Consider the following 23,003-nt stretch of genomic DNA (forward strand, 5'->3'; position numbering starts at 1 on the left):
GTCTTAAAGGGAGATGCCTGTTCTTTGCTTACAGTCAGGAGAGTGAAACCACTTTTGGGTATTTTTGAATGAATTTGATCTTGGAGCAGTCATTTCTCCCAACCCAAAATGCCTAATCTCAAAAATGACTAGAGTGATCTAAGATCCTTTTCTGAGGGATTTAAAAAATAAAACACACATAAAATGATACTTATCTTCTCCTGCCACAGCATTTAAGGTTTGCATCCATTTAAATTCTAAGTACGTGGGGCATCTGGGTGGCTCAGTTGGTTAAGAGTCTGACTCTTGGTATTGGTTCAGGTCATGACCTCAGGGTCATGAGATGGAGTCGTTAGGCTCCCTGCTCAGGGGGGAATCTGCTTCTCCCTCTCCCTCTGCCCCTTTCCCCCTGCTCATGCTCTCTCTCTCTCAAATAAATAAATAAAATCTAAAAAAATAAAATGAAAGATTTGAAAATTAAAAGTAAGGGAAAATTTATTTGGCAAAGCTCAAACATTTTATAACAGTTCTTCTATTCTTTTATTTCTTTTAACTGGCACATAAGTGTTTGTTAGCTTTTTTTCATTTCAACTTTATTGGAGGTATAATTGACATATAAAATTATAAGATACTTAAAGTGTACATCGTGGTAATTTGATATATTTAAACATTGTGAAAGGATTGCCATCATCTAGTTAACATATCTACCACCTCACATACGTACACACACACACACACACACACACACACTTTTTTTTTTTTTTTGGTGAGAACATTTAATTCCACTCTCTTAGCAAATTTCAAGTATACAATACAGTGTTATCAATTATACTCACCATGTTTTACATAATATCCTCAGATTGTATCCATCTTATAACTGAATGTTTGTATACTTTTACCAACCTCACTTTATCCTCCCCATCTTCCAGCCCCTGGAAACTATTTTTATACTTTCTGTTACTATGAATTTGACTTTTTTTTTTCTTTTATAGATTCCACATATATAAGTTATACCATGCAATATTTGTCGTTCCCTGTCTGACTTATTCCACTTAGCATAATGCCCTCAAGGTCCATCCATGTTGTCTCAGATAGCAAGATTTTTTTTTCTCATGGCTAAGTAATATTCCATTATATATATGTTATATATATGATATAGATATGTATACATATCCCACATCTTCTTTATCCATTCATCAGTTGATGGACACTTAGACTGTTTCCATATCTTGGCTATTGTGAATAATGTTGCAATAAATATGGGAGTGCAGATACCTCTCCAATATCCTATTTTCATTTCCTTTGGATGTATACCCGGAGAGGGATTGCTGGATCTTATGATAGGCCTATTTTTAATTTTTTGAGGAACCTCCATACTGTTTTCCATAGTGGTTGCACCAATTCATTCTCACCAACAGTGCCTGAGGGCACCCTTCTCTCCACATTCTCACTGGCCCTTTTTATCTCTTGTCTTGTTGATGATAGCCATTGCAATAAGCATGAGATGATATGTCTAGGTTTTGATTTGCGTTTTCCTGATGATTAGTGATATCGAGAACCTCTTCATGTACCTGTTGGCCATTTGTCTGTCTTCTTCAGAAAAATGTCTATTCAGTTCCTCTGCCCAATTTTTAATCAAAGTTTCTTTGTTGCTTTTTTGGTTTGGGGGTCTTTGTTTTGCAATTGAGTTGTGTGAGTTCTTTACATATTTCAGATATTAATCCCTTATCAGGTATATGATTTGTACATATGATTTGCACATATTTTCCCTCATTCTGTAGGCTGCCTTTTCCATTACTTGGTTTCCTTTGTTGTGCAGAAGTTATTAGTTTGATGTACTTTCACTTGTTTATTTTTGCTTTTGTTGCCTTGTTTTTATTGTCAAATCCAAAAAATCATCATCAAGACCAATGTCAAGAAGCTTATCCCCTATTTTTGTCTAGGGTTTTTATGATTTCAGGTCTTATGTTCAAGTCTTTAATCAATTTTGAATTGATTTTCGTGTATGGTGCGAGATAAGGGTCCAGTTTCATTCTTTTGCACACAGCTGTCCAGTTTTCCCAAACCATTTGTTGAAGAAATTATCCTTTCCCCATTTATTTTCTTGGCTCCCTTGTCAAATTAATTGACCACATATGAATGGGTTTATTTCTAGCTTCTCTATTCTTTTTCATTGATCTGTGTGTCTGCTTTTATGCCAATACCATACTATTTTGATTATTATAGCTTTGTAATATAGTTTGAAATCAGGACATGTGATGCCTCCAGCTTTGTTCTTTCTCAAGATGGTTTTAGCTGTTTGGAATCTTTTGTGATTCCATACAAATTTTGGGATTTTTGTTCCATTTCTGTGAAACATGTAATTGGAATTTTGATAAGGATTGCATTGAATCTGTAGATTGTCTTAGGTAGTATGAACATTTTAACAATATTAATTCTTCCAATCCATAAGCATGGTATATCTTTCACTTTTGGGGGTCTTCTTCCATTTCTTTAATCAATCAATGTCTGATAGTTTTCAGTGTACAGATTTTTCACCTCCTTGGTTAAATTTATTCCTAGGTATTTTTCTTTCCTTTCTTTTTTTTAAAAATTTATTTATTTATTTTAGAAAGAGAGCATGAGAGGGAGGGCCAGGGAAAGGGAGAGAGAGGCTCGATCTCATGACCGTGAGATCACGACCAGAGCTGAAACCAAGAGATGGACACTTAACTGACTGCGCCACCCAGACGCCCCAAAGATTTTATTTATTTATTTATTTATTTATTTATTTATTTATTTATTTATTTTAGAGAGAGAGAAAGAACATATGTGCGCATGTGCACATGAGCAGGGGTGGGGGCAGAAGGAGAGACAGAATCTCAAGCAGACTCCACGCTAAGCGTGGAGCCCATCTCGGGTCTCAGTCTCACAACCCTGAGATCATGACCTGAGCTGAAATCAAGAGTTGGATGGTCAACTGACAGCTAGCCAGGCACCCCTCTAGATATTTTTTTCTTTTTGATGCAATTATAAATGGGATTGTTTTCTTAATTTCTCTTTCTGATGTTTCATTATTAGTGTATGGAAATACACTGATTTCTGCATATTGATTTTGAAACCTGAAATTTTACTGAATTTGTTTATTAATTCTAACATTTGGTGGAATTTTTAGGGTTTTCTATATATAGTATCACGTTATGCACAAACTGAGGCAGCTTTACTTCTTCCAAATTAGAAAAGTAAATGATTCTTTTAAAAGATCAAAGATTTGTTGCTCAAAATATAAATTTATGGTACTCTGTACGATGGTGGAATGAAGGGGAGATACTTTCACTTAGGAAACTAATTAGAAATGGCTATCATTGGGATGTTATCACAGCAATTTGTCACACAATTCTTTGTGTGACATTTTATAGACATCTCTTTCTTCCGACTGTCACCTTTGGGCTCTAAGCTGTCAAAGGTAATAGCAACGGATTTATAAGAAGCTAATTGTCACACCCTTTAAGTGTTACTTTCCCTTAGGTTCACTAGCAACTTAGCTGGGCTAGGAGACAAGTGTTTGATTCAACTATTTCTTAGGTCTATCTCCTCTTGTTGACTACAAGGTGGGAAAAAGAAAATCTCAGTTAAAAGAAGGCTCTGTTTAAGGAAGAAAGAAAAGTTGCCTAGAAAGAATTCCTTTTCAATTCCCATATGTTGCTAAATTGGGGATGGGATAATTAGGAGATGGGAAAATCCGCACAAATCAATCTAATAAACCATAGATGCTCACTTCAATTTAAAGCAATAAAATAATGTCCTAGGTATTTTCAGGGAAGTCTAAAATATTTTCTTAAGACTCAATCAAAGACAAAAGGTATGCCTCAAACTATTTGAAATATGGGTGAATATAAGAATGATGCTAATTTGACTGGGGGTGATTTGCTGCAGGGGGGAAGGGAATAGGTTTGATCTTGCTGCCATTGCTACTGTTGAAGGAGATGATAATGACATTGGTATAAATCCTTTAGATGACTGGGAATAGGCAGAATTGCATTTTGAATCCAGGCCTGCCTTACTCCGTGACCTTTCCTTCCAACACTACTCAGTTCACCTGTAACATGTGTTCCTATATTCTATTAATTCTTCACCTGTTTCTTTGATAATGTGCCTGACTCATCAGATCCCCATCAGGAATCTGCTTTTTTTTTTTTCATTAGGAACCCATTTGGCTTTTATTTTGCACAATAGAAGCCAGTGGAATTTTTCTAGTACTTTTGAACAAATGACTTTGTTTTAGATAAAAAAAAAAAAAAATGATGCATCTATAAGTATTTAGATGTATCCTATAATCATTCTCAATATAAAAGTTAAAGATACCATGAAAGTAGGATATTAGAATAATATTCAATCACATGACCATTTAATGTGAAAAGAAGTTATTTATAATTAGGTAAGAGAGTAAGTGACAGACTTTGAGGCTTTGGAATAGCTTCAGAAAGAAAATTATTTACCAGGTGATTGACTTCTTCTAACCAATATGGTCTTTTTTTTTTTTTTTTTTTTTTAAGATTTCATGTATTTATTTGAGAGGGAGAGGAGAATGAGAGAGAGAGAGAAGACAAGCGGAAGAGCAGGGGGGGAGGGAGAAGCAGACTCCCTGCTGAGCAGGGAGCCCAATGTGAGGCTGGATCCCAAGACCCTAAGATCATGACCTGAGCAGAAGGTAGACGCTCAAGCCACTGAACCATCCAGGCGCCCTAACCAGTATGGTGTTTAAGAAAAATCTGTTAAGTATTTTGACCAGCTTGCTTTGTAAATTCTCAAAAGGAAAATTGTTAATTTCCATGTTAAACATGCTATTGTTCCTCAGGAAGTTTTTTCGGGTATCAGGAAAATTGGTATAAAAGAATGTTTTGGTTAAATTTGGTAAAAAAAAAATTATATATTCTTATAAAAATAATGGCCTCAAGTTCTTTGTTCTTCACTATTCATGGTGATGATCTGTCTTTATTCCTAGAAATGATATTGAATGTATTCTGATGCCAGCAATCATGTATAAATGCTGTGGGTAATTTGGCTCCTGAATAATAAAGACCCAGGCACCGTTAGTTCAGGAATGTTGGGAGGAATTTTGAGTTTTTACGTGAATGCTGAGCATGGACAATCATGCCCTCACTATTAACTATGAGGACATGGACCACCCACTCAGAGGCGTCTGAGGAGTTTCTGAGTCAGTGTCATCTACCAGTTGTCATCGATTCAGAGAAACCATTCAGAAAAGTGGTTGGGGTGAATTCTTACGTTCCTAAATTCAGGGACTATAAAGGACAAAATCATCTACTTGGGGTATTTCCTGTGAAAATTTTAAAACAGCCTGTTGACAGAAAAGATAAATGTAATCAACCTAAAAATAAGTCATTTGATTGTAACTGAAAAGTAAAACAATTTGGCACCCAAGAATACTTCTAATCCTACCACTGTCAGGGAGAGAGAGAGACAGAGAGAGAGGCACACATTGGCCACTCAGTAGTTTATCCAGAAAGAATGGTACACATGATCCATTCCAAAGTAAATTCAGGTTAAAATCTGGTGCATAGCCTCAACATGCATCATTTTTATTCTTGTGTCTAAACTGTGTCTCTAAAAAATCTAACACCCTTCAATGTTTTCCTACCACTTAGACTGTGTTTCCTTTCTTCTAAATAATATATGAGCTATGAATAGATCAATTTCAAAATAACCCCAGCAATTATTGGATTAAAATTTTTCTATGGAAAATCTTTTGGGCAACTTCTCTCATTAGCCGAGCTAAAACGTCGTCCTATAGTTTTATAGATGGTCTTGGTGCTTGAATTTGAGTCTACAAAAATAAAATGATTTACACAGAATTCTTGGCCAAACTTGAGGAAAGGATTTTGCCTCTGCTTCTCTTCAAATGGGATGCCTGATAAACAAAAGAACTCAAGCAGAATTATAAGATTATGAGCACAAAATCATGTTAGTGCCTATGCATGAACAATCAAACATCTTCTTAGGACCCTCATTCAAAAGTAAATTACCCAGTCTATTGTCATATGCCTGTTGGGGATAAAGACTGTTCTGATCCATAAGAAAAAAATGGATGTCAGATAATCAAAAGAAATGCAAGCTGAATTAAAAGGCTACAGACACAAAGTCACATTGTTACCCACGCATGAACAGCAAACCCAATCTATTGCCATATGCATATTGGAAATGAAAGCTGTTCTGACTTATACAAAAACAAATAGATCGCTATATACAAATTAGTATATATATAAAGTTGCTTTTTATATAAGACTTGGCAAGAACTGAACTTAAGTAAATACAGCTCCACACCACCTGTGGAAACTCATTTTGACACTAATGCACAGAGAGTTCTTTGCTCTGTGGATTATTTGCTGAGGTTCAAAGTAGTCTGTATTTTATCATTGGTTTTCATTGTCTTGGCCCTTGTTCCATCCAATTTAGGAGAATACTTGAAATACTCTCTCTTCTAGTAGCATGCAAACACTCTAGGAATTTGATGCTTTCCTGACTAATCTATGCTTGTTCTGTAAGTACAATCTAAGACACTTTTCCAGAACAGAACAAAAGAAATTAGATTTGTTTTAGTTTAAACTGTCTAAAGAGAGTTCTCAGTTGTGAATTTATTAACGGCTTTAGTACAAATAATGGAAATAGAATCATGCATTTTTATTAGTCATTCAAGAAGCCTTTTATTTCAGGTTCTTCTTGAAAGCTCAATCACCCTGGCTCTTCTTTTAACAACTTGGAAAATGTCTTGCCTGATTAGGAAGTTAGTCATTTCACATTATGACATCTAAAACAATGAGAAGCTTAAAAACCTCACAAATTACATTTATTAGTAACAGGATACATCACTTTAAAAATGAAAATCTCAAGGATCTGTGGCACCTTTCTTTGTTCCTGTTAATTTTATTTTTCTTTTTGAGTGGCAGATGTTTTGTAAATATCAGCATTTGAATTCAAACAACAAATGCTGACGATTAGTTCTCTACATGAAAACATTACGATTTTGTATTGGCAGGTTCTGTATTCCGAGCGTTGTTGACCTTCCTTCTGTTTGATGTTTTCTTTAACAATCCATATTGTTCCAAGGCAAACACGATCTTTGTCATTCAGCTTTAAAACTTAGGACAGTTTTAAACAAACCGTGTTCTGAAAAGGAGTGCTAACGTAGAATTTGGGAAATGTTCTTCCAGTCCTCATTTTCTGGAGACTGTTTATTCCTTCTTGTTTTAGCAGTTGCCTCAGACTTGGTCACGGACATCCCCTGAGGTTTTTCTTTTCCATTTACTTTACCCATTTAAGGTTAACATATTAAGAGTTTTGCTACCGAGAGATTAAAATAAATATGTTTGATGGAGCTTTCTCAAGGCTCCTGGACTGACCACGGCCTTCTTCCCTGACTTCACTGGCATCTTCAATACGGGCCATGTGAAGCCTACCAAGTAGAGTTCCTCTACAAGCTGCCACATTTTTCTGTGTATTCGGGGGAGGGGGGAAGCCTGTGCTTCTTACTTGTATGCACTGAAAAATCAGAGATAAAATTCATCCTAATAAAGTTTCCCTCGTTCAGTCTTGAAAGTCAATTGGCCTTTGGGATGCCTGGGTGGCTCAGTTGGTTAAGCTTCTGCCTTTGGCTCATGATTCTAGGATCCTGGGATCGAGTCCCGCATCAGGCTCCTTGCTCAGCGGGGAGCCTGCTTCTCCCTCTCCCTGTCGCTCCCCCTGCTTGTGCTCTCTCTCTCCCTGACAAGTAAATAAAATCTTTAAAAAGAAAAAAAAAAAAGGAAAGTCAATTGGCCTGTGAAATTTTACTGTAAAATTCACCATAACATTTAGTAACTCAGTATTAGAGATGGCAGCTTCAGGCAAGAATGTGACACTCAACAGAATCAGGTGACACAAAAACACTACATAACAAGGCTATCATCTGTATTGTTTTCAGCTTATAGCTCTAAAAAATAAATTGGAGTGACTATCATTACTGTGATTTTATCCATTCTCTATCTTCGCTGCTTTAGTATTGATTGAATACCAAGGTATTAGGAATTTAATCTAGTCATTAAAAATAAATCCTTTTCCTTTTGGTTCATAATTATGTCTCCTGTCATTTAAGAGGTTTTTTTTTTTTCCCATGCTATTATATTTTGCCATTTCTCACAGACCCTGGGAGAGAAGATAGGTATCGTTGTACTTAGCGGGTGTTCACATTTTTTTTTTTAAGATTTTATTTTATTTTTTGACAGAGAGACAGCGAAAGCAGGAACACAAGCAGGGGGAGTGGGAGAGGGAGAAGCAGACTCCCCACTGAGCAGGGAGCACGATGTGGGGCTCACAAGCAGGGGGAGTGGGAGAGGGAGAAGCAGGCTTCCCACTGACGGGGAGCCTGACTCGGGACTCGATCCCAGGAACCCGGGATCATGACCTGAGCTGAAGGCAGATGCTTAACGACTGAGCCACCCAGGTGCCCCGCGGGTGTTCACATTTTATCATTATAATGTCACAGTAGTGATGAGCAAGACCAGGCTTTCTATAAGAGGTGAACTTCGATGGTCATATTGAAAGGAAACGATGGATAATGAACAAAGCCAACAACATGAGGACAGGAGAAATGGTCAGAAAGGAAGAGAGGGCAAGAACCCTGGCAAAGATAAGAAAGTCAGGGAGCTCATTTGGTGCTTTTTCTAGAGACTGAAGAGAAATATATTTATCAAAAGTCCTTCTTGGGGCGCCTGGGTGGCTCAGCCGTTAAGTGTCTGCCTTCGGCTCAGGTCATGATCCCAGGGTCCTGGGATCGAGTCCCGCATCGGGCTCCCTGCTCGGTAGGGAGTCTGCTTCTCCCTCTCCTTCTGCCTCTGCTTGTGTGCTCTCTCTCTCCTTCTCTGTCAAATAAATAAATAAAATCTTAAAAAAAAAAAAAAAAGTCCTTCTTGGCAGATCATGACAAATTTTTTTCATTTCAACCTTATCCCCACTTAGTCATAATGTATAAATATTTTAAATTATCAGATGTTAGAGTGCTAATGTACACGGAAACGGAAAGTGTGGGACTAGTGAAGTTCATGTTCATCTAACCACGGGTCCTAATCAAGAGCAAAGGCAGAATGGCTGGGGTTAAACATTTCTTTCAGAGCTCTCAATCATAAAAGAATTGCTTCTTCCTATGACAGCATGTCCTTCCCCTTTGGTCTCAGTGTGTGGATAAGTAAGAAACTCTAAAAATGGGCTAAGAACTAAGTCATCTAAGTCCAGGGAAAGAACTAAGTCATCTCACATATCAGAAAATAATACACAATATCTTAAATTTTTTCCTACAGCAAGCAACATTCCACCAACCATTTCTAATGAATTAATCTCAATTGTTATACATCAAACACTTCATTGGGAAAAAACACAGTATCTAATGCTGAAACAGAAATCAGTTTTGTAGTAACTATTTATTTCCTGCGTCTTAAGAAAAAAATAGGTGAATCTCCTCTTCCTTGACTGTTTGTTCAAAATATATGTTCAATACATTGACCTAGTAATATATTGAATACTGTAAGGTCATGATCTCAAATAAAATAAATTAAATGATGTAATAAATTGAATAATATAAGGTAATGACTTCAAAGTACCAGGGTACCTTCCAAAAGAGGATACTTACCAACCAGGTGACCCCTTCAGGCTTAGAAAAGAAAAGCTGTTAGTATAAATGTAAAAGAAATTTAATTTTTCACAAAATTCCTCTCGATTTTCATCCGTGAATGGTCACCATTAAACAAAAACCTAAGTTTATGTTTATGATCAAGAACCAATAATGACTGAAGTTTAACTTGAATACAATTATAAATTCTGCCCTCCTTATTAAACCCTGATTTAAAATAAGACAATGATAATGTGATATTAATGCACAAGTACACCAAAAACAAAACAAAAACACTCTTTCCTGATATTTAGTTCCACACGCAGTGAACAAATTAATGCATCATTTTTTTTCTACAGGAAAACTGAAGACTTTAATAGCAAACCCTCCAAGGTCAAAATGAATACAGGTATGCTGTCTCTGTTAGTTTTAAACTCTTTAGTTTGGTCTTTAAAAATCATCTTGGCCCCAAATCATTAAGTTTAGTCCTCTGCTGATCTGATTAGTCTAAATTCATTACCTGATTTCTTTTTTTTTTTTTTTTTTTTTTTGTGCTCCAATCCTATGGCTGTCAAATGTAGAATTTTCTGTTTTGCTATCTACTCTTACTCCCTTTTCTATAACTGTATCTTGAAATTAACTCCTATAAGCTCTAGGAAAAGGTAGCATGTCATTTAATGCATACATTTGAAATTTCTCACTTAAAATAGGATAAATTCATAGGCAAATAGCTCTAGCAGAAAATATTTAAAAGTTCCCTTTCTATAAACATGTTATGTTAACAGTGTTAGCAGAGTGCCAAACTTCACAGGAGATCAGCTTAATTAATCTAGACACGATACACATAAAGGGGTAAGCATTATGTTTTTAGAATGAGAACAGTATCTCCAACTAGCTTTAACAACATTGAGGTCTCTGAACTCTGTATCACATACAGATTAATTGTACAGTGTTTGTGACACATGCTAGGTACATATGAATTTTTTTCCACAGTAGAAATCTTTTAACTTATATTTTCAGCTTTCCCCCCCGTAACTGTTATATTCTCTACCAAGTAATTCTGTAAAACAACTCTCTCACAGAAATTCTGTAACCTGTGTTCTAAAAATACTCTTTCCTATCCACAGGTGATGTCTGGAAAGTTGTTTTAGGCAGTTACTCCATGGCAAAGTAGAAAGGGTAGTCCCAGATATTTTCTCACATCAAGCTGCTTGCCTTTTTGCTGTCTCTTGTTGTTAGCAAAATGCCCCAAGGGAGGACTAACAATCATTGGTGAGAACCAATATATCTAATCCCTAGATCAAGTGTGGAGACATGGTCACTTGTCTTTGTCCATGATTCTGTGGCTGCCCCTTAGCAGAGACCTCAGAGAACCGTGGGTCAGCTGGCCCCCGAAAATGCAGTTAGAAATGTGGAGAGCAGGGGCGTCTGGGTGGCTCAGTCGGTTAAGCGTCTGCCTTCGGCTCACGTTATGATCTCAGGATCCTGGGCTCGAGCCCCACATCGGGCTCCTTCCTCAGCGGGGAGCCTGCCTCTCCCTCTGCTTGTGCTCTCTCTCTCTCTCTGTGTCAAATAAATAAATAAAATCTTTAAAATAAATAAATAAATAAATGTGGAGAGCAACAGGCAAGACGAGGATATTGGACATAGTAAAATATATAAGGAAAGCTTAGAAATCAAGAGAAATGATAACCCTAGAAATGGACCAAGTAAAGGCATTTGGACAATTGGAAATGTGGCAGGTAGACGCGGGAAATGAAAGCAGAAATACTATTAGGCAAAGGGATTGAAGAAAGCGAAAAGAATAGAGAGAACACAGCTGAACAGAAGTCATGGTGTGAACATCACTCCAGCAGAATGTCCACAGGAGGAAGTTAATATTCACTGATTGTTCTCAGGCATCTTCCCACAGATTTATCTTGAAGCTAACTTCCCAGTATCCTTCATTTTGTGGAGTGCTGATTTGCCTTTATATTATAATGCTGTGAATGACAGAGGGATAATATGTGATTATACTAAATATGCCATATTCATTACAATGCATTCAATAATTAATCTTCCTTGTCATAGAATGCAAGTCCTAAAAGCAAAGTAGGCAAAGAGAAATTTGTACATTCGCTTAGGTCTTTGGGGTACTTGAGCCAAGTTACTGCTCCATCAGCATGAATGTAACTCTCGAAAGTATCTCTCATTTAAAAGGAGTGAGCTCAGCTCTATATGGAATGCTAATTTGCATAGTTATTTTGCTTATCTGGGTGACTTTATACACGTATATACATATAAAATATAATATTCAAACATATGCATACCAAGTTGATTAGAAGTGACTGGAAACTTTTGTTTAAAATTCCGAAGTAATACTATAATGTTGCTATAAAAACAAACCACCTTAAAATATATATATATATAAACATTGCTGTAGGAAATTGAAGAAAGCACTGTTGCTATATCTACAAAATGAAGTAGAGATTCGTTCCTAAATTTCCGTATATAAAACTGGTCTTTATTATCTACCTATCAATCATTAAAAAGATATATTAGTATTTCAATGTCGATGTGTCAGTCACTAAAGCTTTTGAAAAAAATATTATTTTAAGTTAGCTTTTTCATTTTTAGTTGAATACATTATAAAAGAGCCAAAGAAATGGGATTCATTTTTCATACAAATGTATCTAAACAATCTATAGAAATATGCAAAACGTGCTATATTTCCACTCTTAGAACCTGTGGACCATTATTTTCTAAGGAAAATCTTAGCTATTAAAGAAAGAAAGGAGGGGAGCACTGTGAATTGTGTAAGACTTATGAATCACAGACCTGTACCTCTGAAACAAATAACACATTATATGTTAAAAAAGAAGAAGATAGTAGGAAGGGAAAAATGAAGGGGGGGTAGTTAGAGGGGGAGATGAACCATGAGAGACTATGGACTCTGAGAAACAAACTGAGGGTTCTAGAGGGGAGAGGGGTAGGGTGATGGGTGAGCCTGGTGATGGGTATTAAAGAGGGCACGTTCTGCATGGAGCACTAGGTGTTATGCACACACAATGAATCATGGAACACTACAGCAAAAACTAATGATGTAATGTATGGCGATTAACATAACATAATAAAATAAAATTAAAAAAAAAAGAAAGGAAGGAGAGAAAGGCATCAAATAATGCATAGTGTGTGATTTACCCATGAGTGTTTCCCAGCAGTTGGAAACAGCTCCTAGGAGGCCTACAGCTGGATGCAAAAGTGCGCCACTTTGCAGGCCATGAATGAGTGTGAAGATGAGAACAGCGTCAGGATTCTCTAGGATGATCTTGCGTGTGCAGGACAGTATCCTCATTTTGAGATCTTAAAAAAATACCTTCAAGGAATAACAGACAGGATCAACACATAAGTAAGTAGAAACAGAATAGAATAGATTTTTCTCTTCTAACAATTTCACAAACGTCTCAACTTTTCGAGGGGAGCTCTGTACTAAACTGTTAATAAAGACTGACTCTCCATTCATTTTGTGTAGGTCTTAGAACTGCTTAGAAATTGTTTAACACAGAGGTTCCTACCCTTTCTTGTTTTACGGTGCCAAGATATCTTAGTATCAAGCCAAAAGAAATACCTAACAGTTCTATTCATTAAGTAGTAGGTGTGGACAACTTAATAAGTACTTATGTTCTACCAACGGAGAAGCAATTTGAAAAAAATAATATACTTTAATTAAAAAAACCAATCATTTTATCTTATTCTTTATAACCATAGTTACTTACTAACAGGATATGTGTGCCTGTTGGACACACCAAAACTTCTCAGATCATGGAATTTGAGCGTACCTCGCCGCTCTCTTCGACTGGTCCAAAATTATTTTCTTTGCCATAGTGATCACCAAAACTCAGCTTTTCAAAGATGCGTTATCACGTAAAGGAAGACAGCTCAATCTATTACGCTGAAAATGGGAAGTGGCTCAGGCTAGTAGTTCATGCAGGGTCTGATAGGTATCACTGTGTTCTCCTCAAGGACATTAAATATCCTCCCAAGCCCTTGGGAACCTCCTGATGGGTGCCTCGGCACACCATTTTGGAATCACATGTTTAACCGGTGACTCTGAAACTCCTCATTGTGAAATTTTTCTTTCCCATTCCTGCTGGTTTTCAGATGTTCAGAGTTCAAAGAACTAGAAAATAAAATTTCTTAGAAGTCAGTTCCCACTTTCAACACCCTTCACCACACAGTCCTTTTAGACCTTCGATAGCGGCTATAGACCACGTATTCACTGAGATCACCTCGATTTTATCTGAAACACTCCCCCTCTTGTAGCTATTTTTTTTTTTTTGCAGTTTGCTAAAATCCTATTCTGCCTCTCTTAAAGATATCTTTAGTATTGTATGCTTCTACCATTTGTGTCTTTCTATGTTTGATCTTGATTTATTTGAATTCACATCTGTTACTTCCAATCATTTTTCTGTATTAATTATTGTCTGCATTAGGAAATTGTTATTTTAAACATATGTTTAAGAAATTATATCTTGATATGAGAATCATTCTACCAATTTTAAGTTCTACTGAGCTTACTGCTTGTGATTTGACCAGGAATTAATTCAAATTGTAGCTCCAAGCACTCTTAAATTCCCTCACTTCCAATAAACAAAGTGGATACTTAAAAAAATAAAGAAAAAGGGGAAAAATGAGAATACCAATGTGGCAATATATAATGATTATGTTATCATATTGGTGGTTTTTTTATTTGTTTTTCTTGTTCTGACTTTCAAAAAGAATTCAATTTCAGTTGTTTTCCTTCCAGGGGAATGAGCAAAACTATTTATTGCACATTCCATATACAAAGGAATGTGGGAATGAAATTGGAATCTGTTCGTAAATAGCACATGAACCTTCTAATTTTAGAAGTCTAAATTCTCATATCACATTAAAATAGCTGATGCCTTTTCACTTACTTTATCTCACATTGCGATTTGCTTAAAGTAAAAGCGTATAGATCCTCATATACATATTGTTCAATAGCATAAAAACAATATAATTTTTTAAACGCTGGTCATTTCAATACTGTATATATCAATATTGCCTTTGATTCCAAATAAGCCAATTATTTCCATAACAATAATAACTACGAGAAGACAGAGAATTTCTGTAATAATACATGTTTCTTTATGAACCCTATACATCAAATATACCATGCCTGTATCAGTTAACAACTTTTACTTCAAGAATTGAGTCCAGCTACCTTTAGGAATCATAAATAGTTAAAATACAGCAACACCTAAATGATGGATACAAAATAGGTCATACCATAGCTCTCAATATTGAGTCAAGACAGGTTGTCCCTAACCTTAAAAGCTACTCACACTGCTTATAAATTTAATATGAATTGAATTTAAGTGGTATAAACAAAGTTGAGTTCTATATTTGTGTTTTCATTAAAGAAAACCCATAAAATCTTAAGTATAAAATCTGTGTTTTTACTAAAGCATTGGCATCTATTTCTAAGACAGACCCCAGGTTCTTTTTATTCTGGCTTGGGGCGGGTGTGAAATTTTCAGATGTATTCCATGGTTACTAACCCTGACTGTTCATCCTCCTCATGGATGTCTGGCACATTCCACTTAGAATGCATGAGACTGCATGTGCTTTTCTCCTTTGCTGTGGCTTCTGCTGTGTCATTTTTTTGCTTTCAGATAGCGGTGGGTGTGCTCGCAAACGTGCCACCATGTCTGTTACATTAACATCTGTGAAGAGGGTTCAAAGTTCTCCAAACCTATTGGCTGCAGGTATATATAATATCACCAACTCACAGAATGTCACAATCGAATGACTTAATCTGACCTTTCTCTCTTTCCAGAGTTATCTTGTTTGGATGATGAAAGTAGCTGTAAATACCTTTCGAATGCCCTACAAGTTCTTAGTTTTCTTGTCTCAAGAATAGCTCCTATCCCTTCTGGCTTTTTTTGTTCTAAAAATAAAAAGCCAAAGGAAACTGATATCTTATTTAAAAAAAAAAATTTTCAAAAAAACTAATTAAAAACAACAGTCACCTGCCAAAAATGTGCTGAGGAACACAAAAATGTGCTGAGGAACAACTGCAAGTGTTAATTAACTATTCAAGTTTTTTTTCTCATGAACTAAATTAATATAATACTTAGTTACGATAACTAACAGGGGCTTTAGTTGTTCTTCTTTAACCTAAAAACTGTTGGGGGGGTGGGTACACATGGGGGCAGGAAAAGGGATTTGCAGGAAAGTGAATTGTTATTAATTCACTTCTTTGCCAAAGGTCACAAGCAATGTGATAAAATATTAGTTTTGAAAAAGACCTTAAAGCTTCCTTTAATCCAATCAGCAAAGACCCTTCTAATGTAAAGTTTTTAAACATCTTGGTCCAGTTAAGATTAGCACATACCCACAGATTCTATATGTATGTATCTGTAGAAAGTAATTGGGAGTGTGCTATTTCGGCATCCACTGAGGTGCGTCTCTTTATGACCTATGCCTGTGGGTTCAGTCCGCACCGAGAGGGGTTTCTGCTGTGAAGGATCAAAGTGAACCCTGCAACCCCAGTGGCTGGAGGCCCTGAAATAGGCCCATACCCTCTCATGACTAGTTGGTTGGTTGGCTGGTTGGTTAGTTGGTTTGATTGTGGGTTGGTTAGTGGAGGGTTCCTTGTTTTTTATTTATAATATTTGTGGGTTTAGGAGAAGTTGGAGAGAGATGGAGAGTGTTTAAATAATTTTAATTCACACTGTGCCTAGCAGTGTCTTTTACATACATAAATTTAGTAGTTAATTAATACTGAAGATGTCCTTGGTTAAAGCCACTTTGATCCTAAACTAGCCAGCCATGTTGAAGAAAAAAAAAACACGATTTTAGGTGTAGAATTCCCACCCTTACCCACCACCACGTCCAGTTCACAAATGGATTTTGATGTACAAGTTTAAATGGATTTTGATGTACAAGTTTCATTATATGGTGCGTTTTTAAAAAAACACAAACTGCACTGCAATGTATATAGCATAATATCATTTTGGTTAAGAAAAATCTCTATATACGTATTTGTACATGTTTGTTCGTGTGTGTACGCACATGGAAACATGTTAGAAAAACTCAAATGCGGATACCTGAGGGAAATGGTAATGAAGGGAAAAAGAAAATAAACAAACAAACAGATTAAATAAATAGAATTCTAAGGCCAGCAGGTAATTGGAATGCCGAACCACAAATATCATTGACATTTCAACCAAGTAAAATTCCGTCCCAAGCTATTCAGATGTGGACCATCTGAGTGGCCCGTCTAGGGAACGTGGCACTATTTCAGCAATGCCAAATTGTTATGATTTACAAAAGTAACCACGAAAGAAATAACAGTAGATTGAAATAGAGATTGCCATTCTGGAGAGTCAAAACTAGAATACCAATTGCATATCACTCAGCTTAGTGGAAAAATTTTAATGCTTCAGAATCAAAATAACAAAAGATTTAATACTTTAGGAAAATGAAATAATCTTCAGTAGTAAAAGTATGTAATGGCTCTGGACCATTTAAACTTTTATATCACTTGGTCTAAGATTTCTAGAGAATGAAGTCCCCTGAACTTTGTTTTTTGTTACATGAAAAATGGATCTCTTTTGTATTAATTAGACACATAAGATATATCCCCTTTTCAAGAAAGTTTTAATTACATTTTGAAGAAAGAAATCAGCCTCTTTATGCCTCTTTCATTATACGATAGCCTTCACAAGAACTTATTTGACACAGTGTCTTTTTGTGAATCAAAGGGGGATTAGTAAATATTTACTACATTAGATTATTAAAATAAAACAGCCTATAAGTAAAAGACCACCTCCACAAAGGATTCGCAGCTTCCCTCCGTCCTCCCTCAGGTCACAAAGTCAGTATGAACTGCTAGTCATCAATTATTAGTCCCTTAAATCAGTGTGTCTTTGTCAACCCTTTAGAGGTAAAGTCCAGTGAACAATTCATAGCACATCGTGATGTTTTCAACCCAAGCTAAAACCACAGCAATGACTATGTTGACCATTTCATTTTACCAAAACACTTGGCAGTATAAGATAACACTGGTGTGCTCTGGTGACTGGGTCCGGCCAACACCACCCATGTGTTTTATACATACCCTTGGGAAATCTCATCTGTTTATACCTCAAGTTTCCTTTCTTTAAAAAAAAAAGAAAAGAATTCATTTGTCATTTTCCTACCTCTCTGAGAACTTAATCATTTCCTAGACTCAGAAGGATTTGTCATAATTAAATAAGAGTAAATTAAAAAAAGAAATAAAAAATCTTATCACAGTACTTAGAAATACAGTAGGCATGCAATTAGTTGACTTGAATTACTATGTTTAATTAATTCTTGGAAAGCATTTGAGCTCTCTAAAGAAAGGAGCTATAAGAATTAAAATCATCATAATTTTCAAGAAAAGTATAGTTTATAATGTCTAATATAGCATACCAGTTAAGAGGAATTTAAATAAAACCTCAGAGTAAAGATTATGATGTAACAGTTACCACAAACACAGCTACATAAAAACTGTGATGTTGGAATCATAAAATCGGAAAGGACCTTTGAGGGCATCCAGCCCAATCTCCAAACTGAGCCAGGAATGCCTTGCCAACTTCTGTGACAGGTGTCCACCACCTTTTGCCTGGAAGGGGGATGTTCATTGTACCAGTGCAGAGTGCTGATAGTTCTTAATTCTCACAGACCCTATTTATATTCACATGCAAAATAGCCAGGGAATGATAAATTTGTCCCATTTATTCATTCTTAAATTTTCAGAGAAGCAATGACCATCAACTAAAGAATGCCAGGAATTAAAGGCTCTGATCCTTAGAATTTTCAGAAGTGAACAAACTACTGGACAAAACCATTTTTGCCATGACTCTGCCAAATCATTTGCATGCTAGACTTTTTTTTTTTTTTTTAACTGATATTCTCTTTACTTGCCATGGTTCCAGGATGTTTTCTGTTACCTGCTCCAAATCACACTTGTCTTCCCTTCCTAAGCTTTCTTCGCAGAAATTAAATAAAAGCAATCTGTGGTTAATAGTAGTCATGTGAGATAGTATTTATCTTTCAGTGCCTCTGAAGGATTATAATAAAATAGCAAATCAGGACTGGATGTATTAAATATCTATAACTGGTTTTATGTTAAAGAAACAAACGTTGTACACTTGAGTATCCTTAAGAGACCACCCACTTAACAGTAGATTTTAATCATTAACTTAAGACTCATTAAAATATGGGTTCATCCTGAAGTTTTAATCCATGGCCGTTTTTCTCCCTTCTCCTTGCTCATAATTCTACACACTTGTGTCTACCATGTTAAGCAGGGCTCAGTAGAGTTCATCCTTATTATTTTTTTTAATTTGAGTATAGTTTTAAAAAGCTTACCATCATTAATATCCCATATTTCCTGTAGCAGAGGTACAGTTTCATTGGGAAATCCTTGGGCCCAGTACAGGGGGAGAGAGAAGCCGCTGGTGGAGCCCAAAGTGACTGTCCTCTGAGTCTCACACTTAATGTTTATCCCACTGTGGGTTTCCATAATCTCCAGTGTGGTCACCAGTAAGAAGAATAAACTATCAGTTAAAGGGAGTTTGTTTCAAGTGTCCTTCAAATCTGCTCAGTCAATACACCTTCCTCCTCTCCACCATGTCTACGCCACCTCCATCCCCGCATATAACCACACACCCTTCTTTATGAGCTCAGTTTTATCCAACTAAGAGTGAAATAAAATCCCTATTCTTAAGCAAATAATTATAATATAAATAATAATTATTCATGCTGCTTCCCTTTTCACTGCCATTCCCTCAAGTCCCAAAACGTGTTCCTTGTCCACAAACAGTATGTGACATGCGGGTGGTCATGACATCTCTCTCCCTGAGGGCCCCAAAGCAGAATTCTAATGATTGCTCTGTATTGCTACCCTGTTTATTTTCTTTATAGAGTCCTCATTATTATTTAAGTGATAGAGAATTTCAATCACTTCTGCTTCCATTAAATCCTAGAAATAGAGTCTAGTAAGCATTCCACATAGAACTCTTGAAGGCTATTTTTACTTGCGGTACCTATTTTATTACTCTGATTTTGAATTCGTTAGAGATAAATTCCACACTATATTAGCTATTATCATAAAGGATGAAGATTTGTTAGTGTTCTCTAACTCACCTGAGCTGGAGACATGGTAATGTACTCTGTGCTAATTCACATTTCTTTTTCTTCCTTTGATTTGGAAAGAATATCAAATATTTTATCTAAAAGTCAAACTCTCATTTCTCAACTCATTTTTATCACTCCAAATTCATGTGTTTAGATTTCAAAATATCCCATAAACATTAGAAAGAAAATGAAGAGTCCCTTTTACATGTAACATTCATGTTCTATTAGGCATTGAAATACAGCAGTTTAAGAATGGTCTCAGGGACGCTGTCGGGGGAGTCTAGGATTAGATAGAAGATCAGGCTGGATGACCCCCAAGGTCCTTTCTAAAGTTCAGGCTTTATGATTCTATGTGAAGTTGACCATGTGGTATAAAAGAACCAAGCAATACAAACCAATTGCCTCAAGTGTGCATAAGTTACAGGAGATTCTTGAATGTATAATTTGAATAAAACCAACAGTAAATACGTCATTGAGCCACTTTCCAACTGCATTATAAAAGCAATTTCTTAATACTGAAACTCATTTTCCACAGCTTACTGCAAGACAGTGGAATATATTGTAACATCTCTTTCATATTTGAATACAAAATGACTTTAAAATGGCAATAAGGAGGAAACTCAAAGTCTAGAGTAGAGAATGATTTGAAAATATCACATAATATGGTAGAAACAAGTACACTTTCTTAAAGTATAAAAATTAAGTGCAAACTACAAAAAATCGATCACTATCTAACACAGGAGTTTAGTATGCTTAGTAACACCAGAGCACTAACAGCTAAGTATCCGATGTTGATTTAATGCTTGAAGAAACAGTCACTGCTTACAAACCAGATACCTTTTGATCCTTTAATTTGATATTTTAAGATTCATATATGCAGCTTGAGCAATAATAAGATAGAATTACATGGTTGCAATATTATTGAAGGAAAAAAATCAGTGTTTGTTATACGTGTTAATTACATATTATGTTTAATGAATGAAAATCTCATTGAAATAAAAATAAATGCACAAACCTCCCATTTAGTAGATTTGACTTACTTAGAGTTTTAGAAATGAGATAATGTTTGCAAAAAAAAAAAAAAAAAGTGGATGTGGCTTTTTTGCCAAATGATCTTTACTGGATTGTTCATTGCTTGTTTGCTAGTATTAATTTCAACATTTCTTTTTCTTTTAGGGCGTGATTCTCAGTCACCAGACTCAGGTACAGAAAAGCTATTCTGAATAATCATTACATTTGTTGTGAGTTTTTCTTAACATATCCGTAGTCACATTGTTGACCTCGTAGTAAACTTCAATTGCATATACAGTTATGTCTATTAAACTAAATTTAATTTCTAAAAAGAAATCTTCAATTTTAGAAATAAAAATAAATTTTACCAAAAAAATGTTAAAAGTGAATGTAGATATTTTTGTATCCAATTTGTTTTCCCTTAATAAAAGCTTGGAGATCTTACAATGATCGAAATCAAGAGACACTGAATGGAGATGCTACATATTCCTCTCTTGCAGCAAAAGGTTTTAGAAGCGTTCGCCCAAACTTACAAGAAAAAAAATCACCAACTCAGGTAATCCTGCACACTCTTGTCTACTGTGTTATGTTAAAGCATGGTTATCAGACTACCGCTTTAGAGCCTCTTCTCTAGTAACAGGTGCATATTTAGATACATGTTTTATCTTTAATATGTTTTGCTTTTGTATTTGTATTCCTTGCCAACCTTGTATTTACGACATAGAAGACACATTTTAAGTTCAAAACAGGCTTTGTGGGTTTTTATTTTTAATTCAGTTCATAAAGGTAGATCACTTTCTAACATAATGATTACAATTATTTTTTAATTCTTAAAAAGCTGTTAGCTGATGCTTTGGATTTTGAAGTTATGAGGTCAGCAATATGTTATTTATTCAATAAACATGAGTTATGCAACTGCTTATTATATTAACTAAAAGAACTCTGTGTTGGAGATATTAGTCAAATTGTGCCCCAAACGTGAAAAGTGTTATCAAAACAATGTGACTAAATATACAGTACCTATACCTCAAGGTCTAAAAACATGCATGTACCTCAAGGTCTAAAAACATGCCAAGAGAACACATGTTCATTTTAACATAATTTTCAAGAATATAGATGGAGACAAACTTCATAATGTATTCTCTATAAAAACTCTTTTCTCCCTGAGAGCAACTATTGATAATAAATTAAAATGCATTCTAAATGGAATAAAAACGATCATTTCATCTAGCCAACAAAACGTGTAGCATAATAAGAAGGTATGACATTGCTTTACTTTCTTTAAGGGTAATGGTTTCTATAATGACTAACTTTGACTTTCTCTCTGTTTTTCCTTCAACATTATTTCTCTCTTCGGATGTTTTTGGCAATCCAGGCACCCTTTCCACCACCCAGAAAAGAGAGCTTGTGTAGCTCTTTGATAACCAATCCCACAAAGGGTGACATTTTAGACCAATTAGTAACTAACACACACACTCCTTCCTGTACAAAGTACTTTACTAACAAAAAACCTCTTGAGGGAACTATGTATTCTAATGATGACTCCAACCAGACAATTGTGTATTCAGAAGAATCTAACACAACTGTGTCATATACACAAAAAATCACTAACCCGCTACCACCAGCTGCCAGCACTGGTCCCCTACCAAATGCTGATATCAGCACCCCATTTCTACAAGAGGACTACATGCAAGATTCTCAGACTCGAAGAATTTCTACATTGAAACTAATCCATAACCAGGATCTAGGAAGTCGTGTTCACTTTAATACTCCACAGTTTTCCCAATCTGTGGAAGTCCCATCATTTCTCAAAAGGCCTTGCTCACCACCCCCTAACCCAGTGCCTGAGATACACACAGCATCTCTCTCCATTCAGATAAACCCCGTTTCAGGACATGATCCTGAAAGCCACAAACAGCTACCTGAGCTTTCTCCAGAGACTACAAAGATACCTCTTCAGCAAGAGAGACAAAAATCTGCAGTTGCTGCGGCCTCTCAGTCCTCAGACTGCCGGGTGGTACATTACACTTTCCAATCTCTTCTTACAGGTGTTCAGTAGAGACCCTAACTCTTTTGGTTTGGCCTTCTTATATAACCTAATGCTTTGTAGTTCCAAGCAGGAAGGGAAAGGAGAAAGAAACCATCTTCCTCATCTTCCTATTTAGAACCCTACTAAATTAATCAATAAATTTCTAGGTATGTT

General features: G+C 35.8%; 2 protein-coding genes across 39 annotated transcripts in view; both read left to right on the forward strand.

Moving 5' to 3' along the window:
- Nucleotides 1-23,003, forward strand: part of SORBS2 (sorbin and SH3 domain containing 2) — a 345,960-nt gene that overhangs the window by 240,793 nt on the left and 82,164 nt on the right. For 23 of the 38 annotated variants that reach the window (XM_078069765.1, XM_078069763.1, XM_078069764.1 and 20 more), the window contains 4 exons: nucleotides 9,979-10,028; nucleotides 15,295-15,387; nucleotides 20,966-20,992; nucleotides 21,232-21,356. In XM_078069765.1, the coding sequence (XP_077925891.1) occupies nucleotides 10,019-10,028; nucleotides 15,295-15,387; nucleotides 20,966-20,992; nucleotides 21,232-21,356 (255 nt within the window). In that variant the 5' untranslated portion in view covers nucleotides 9,979-10,018. Of the gene's footprint in view, nucleotides 1-9,978; nucleotides 10,029-15,294; nucleotides 15,388-20,965; nucleotides 20,993-21,231; nucleotides 21,357-23,003 lie in introns of those variants that run through there. The other 15 variants (XM_078069769.1, XM_078069804.1, XM_078069793.1 and 12 more) reach the window with 7 other exon arrangements.
- LOC144381423 (uncharacterized) lies at nucleotides 21,950-22,891 on the forward strand. Its single transcript, XM_078069820.1, has one exon. The coding sequence runs from the start codon at nucleotides 22,158-22,160 to the stop codon at nucleotides 22,857-22,859; it is 702 nt and encodes a 233-aa protein (XP_077925946.1). The 5' UTR covers nucleotides 21,950-22,157; the 3' UTR covers nucleotides 22,860-22,891.

The sequence above is a fragment of the Halichoerus grypus genome, chromosome 3 (assembly GCF_964656455.1).
Source record: "Halichoerus grypus chromosome 3, mHalGry1.hap1.1, whole genome shotgun sequence".
Taxonomy (NCBI): Eukaryota; Metazoa; Chordata; class Mammalia; order Carnivora; family Phocidae; genus Halichoerus; species Halichoerus grypus.

Bases quoted from the DNA above. Each gene is read 5' to 3' on its own strand.
- LOC144381423 (XM_078069820.1), top strand. From the start codon at position 22,158: ATGTTTTTGGCAATCCAGGCACCCTTTCCACCACCCAGAAAAGAGAGC.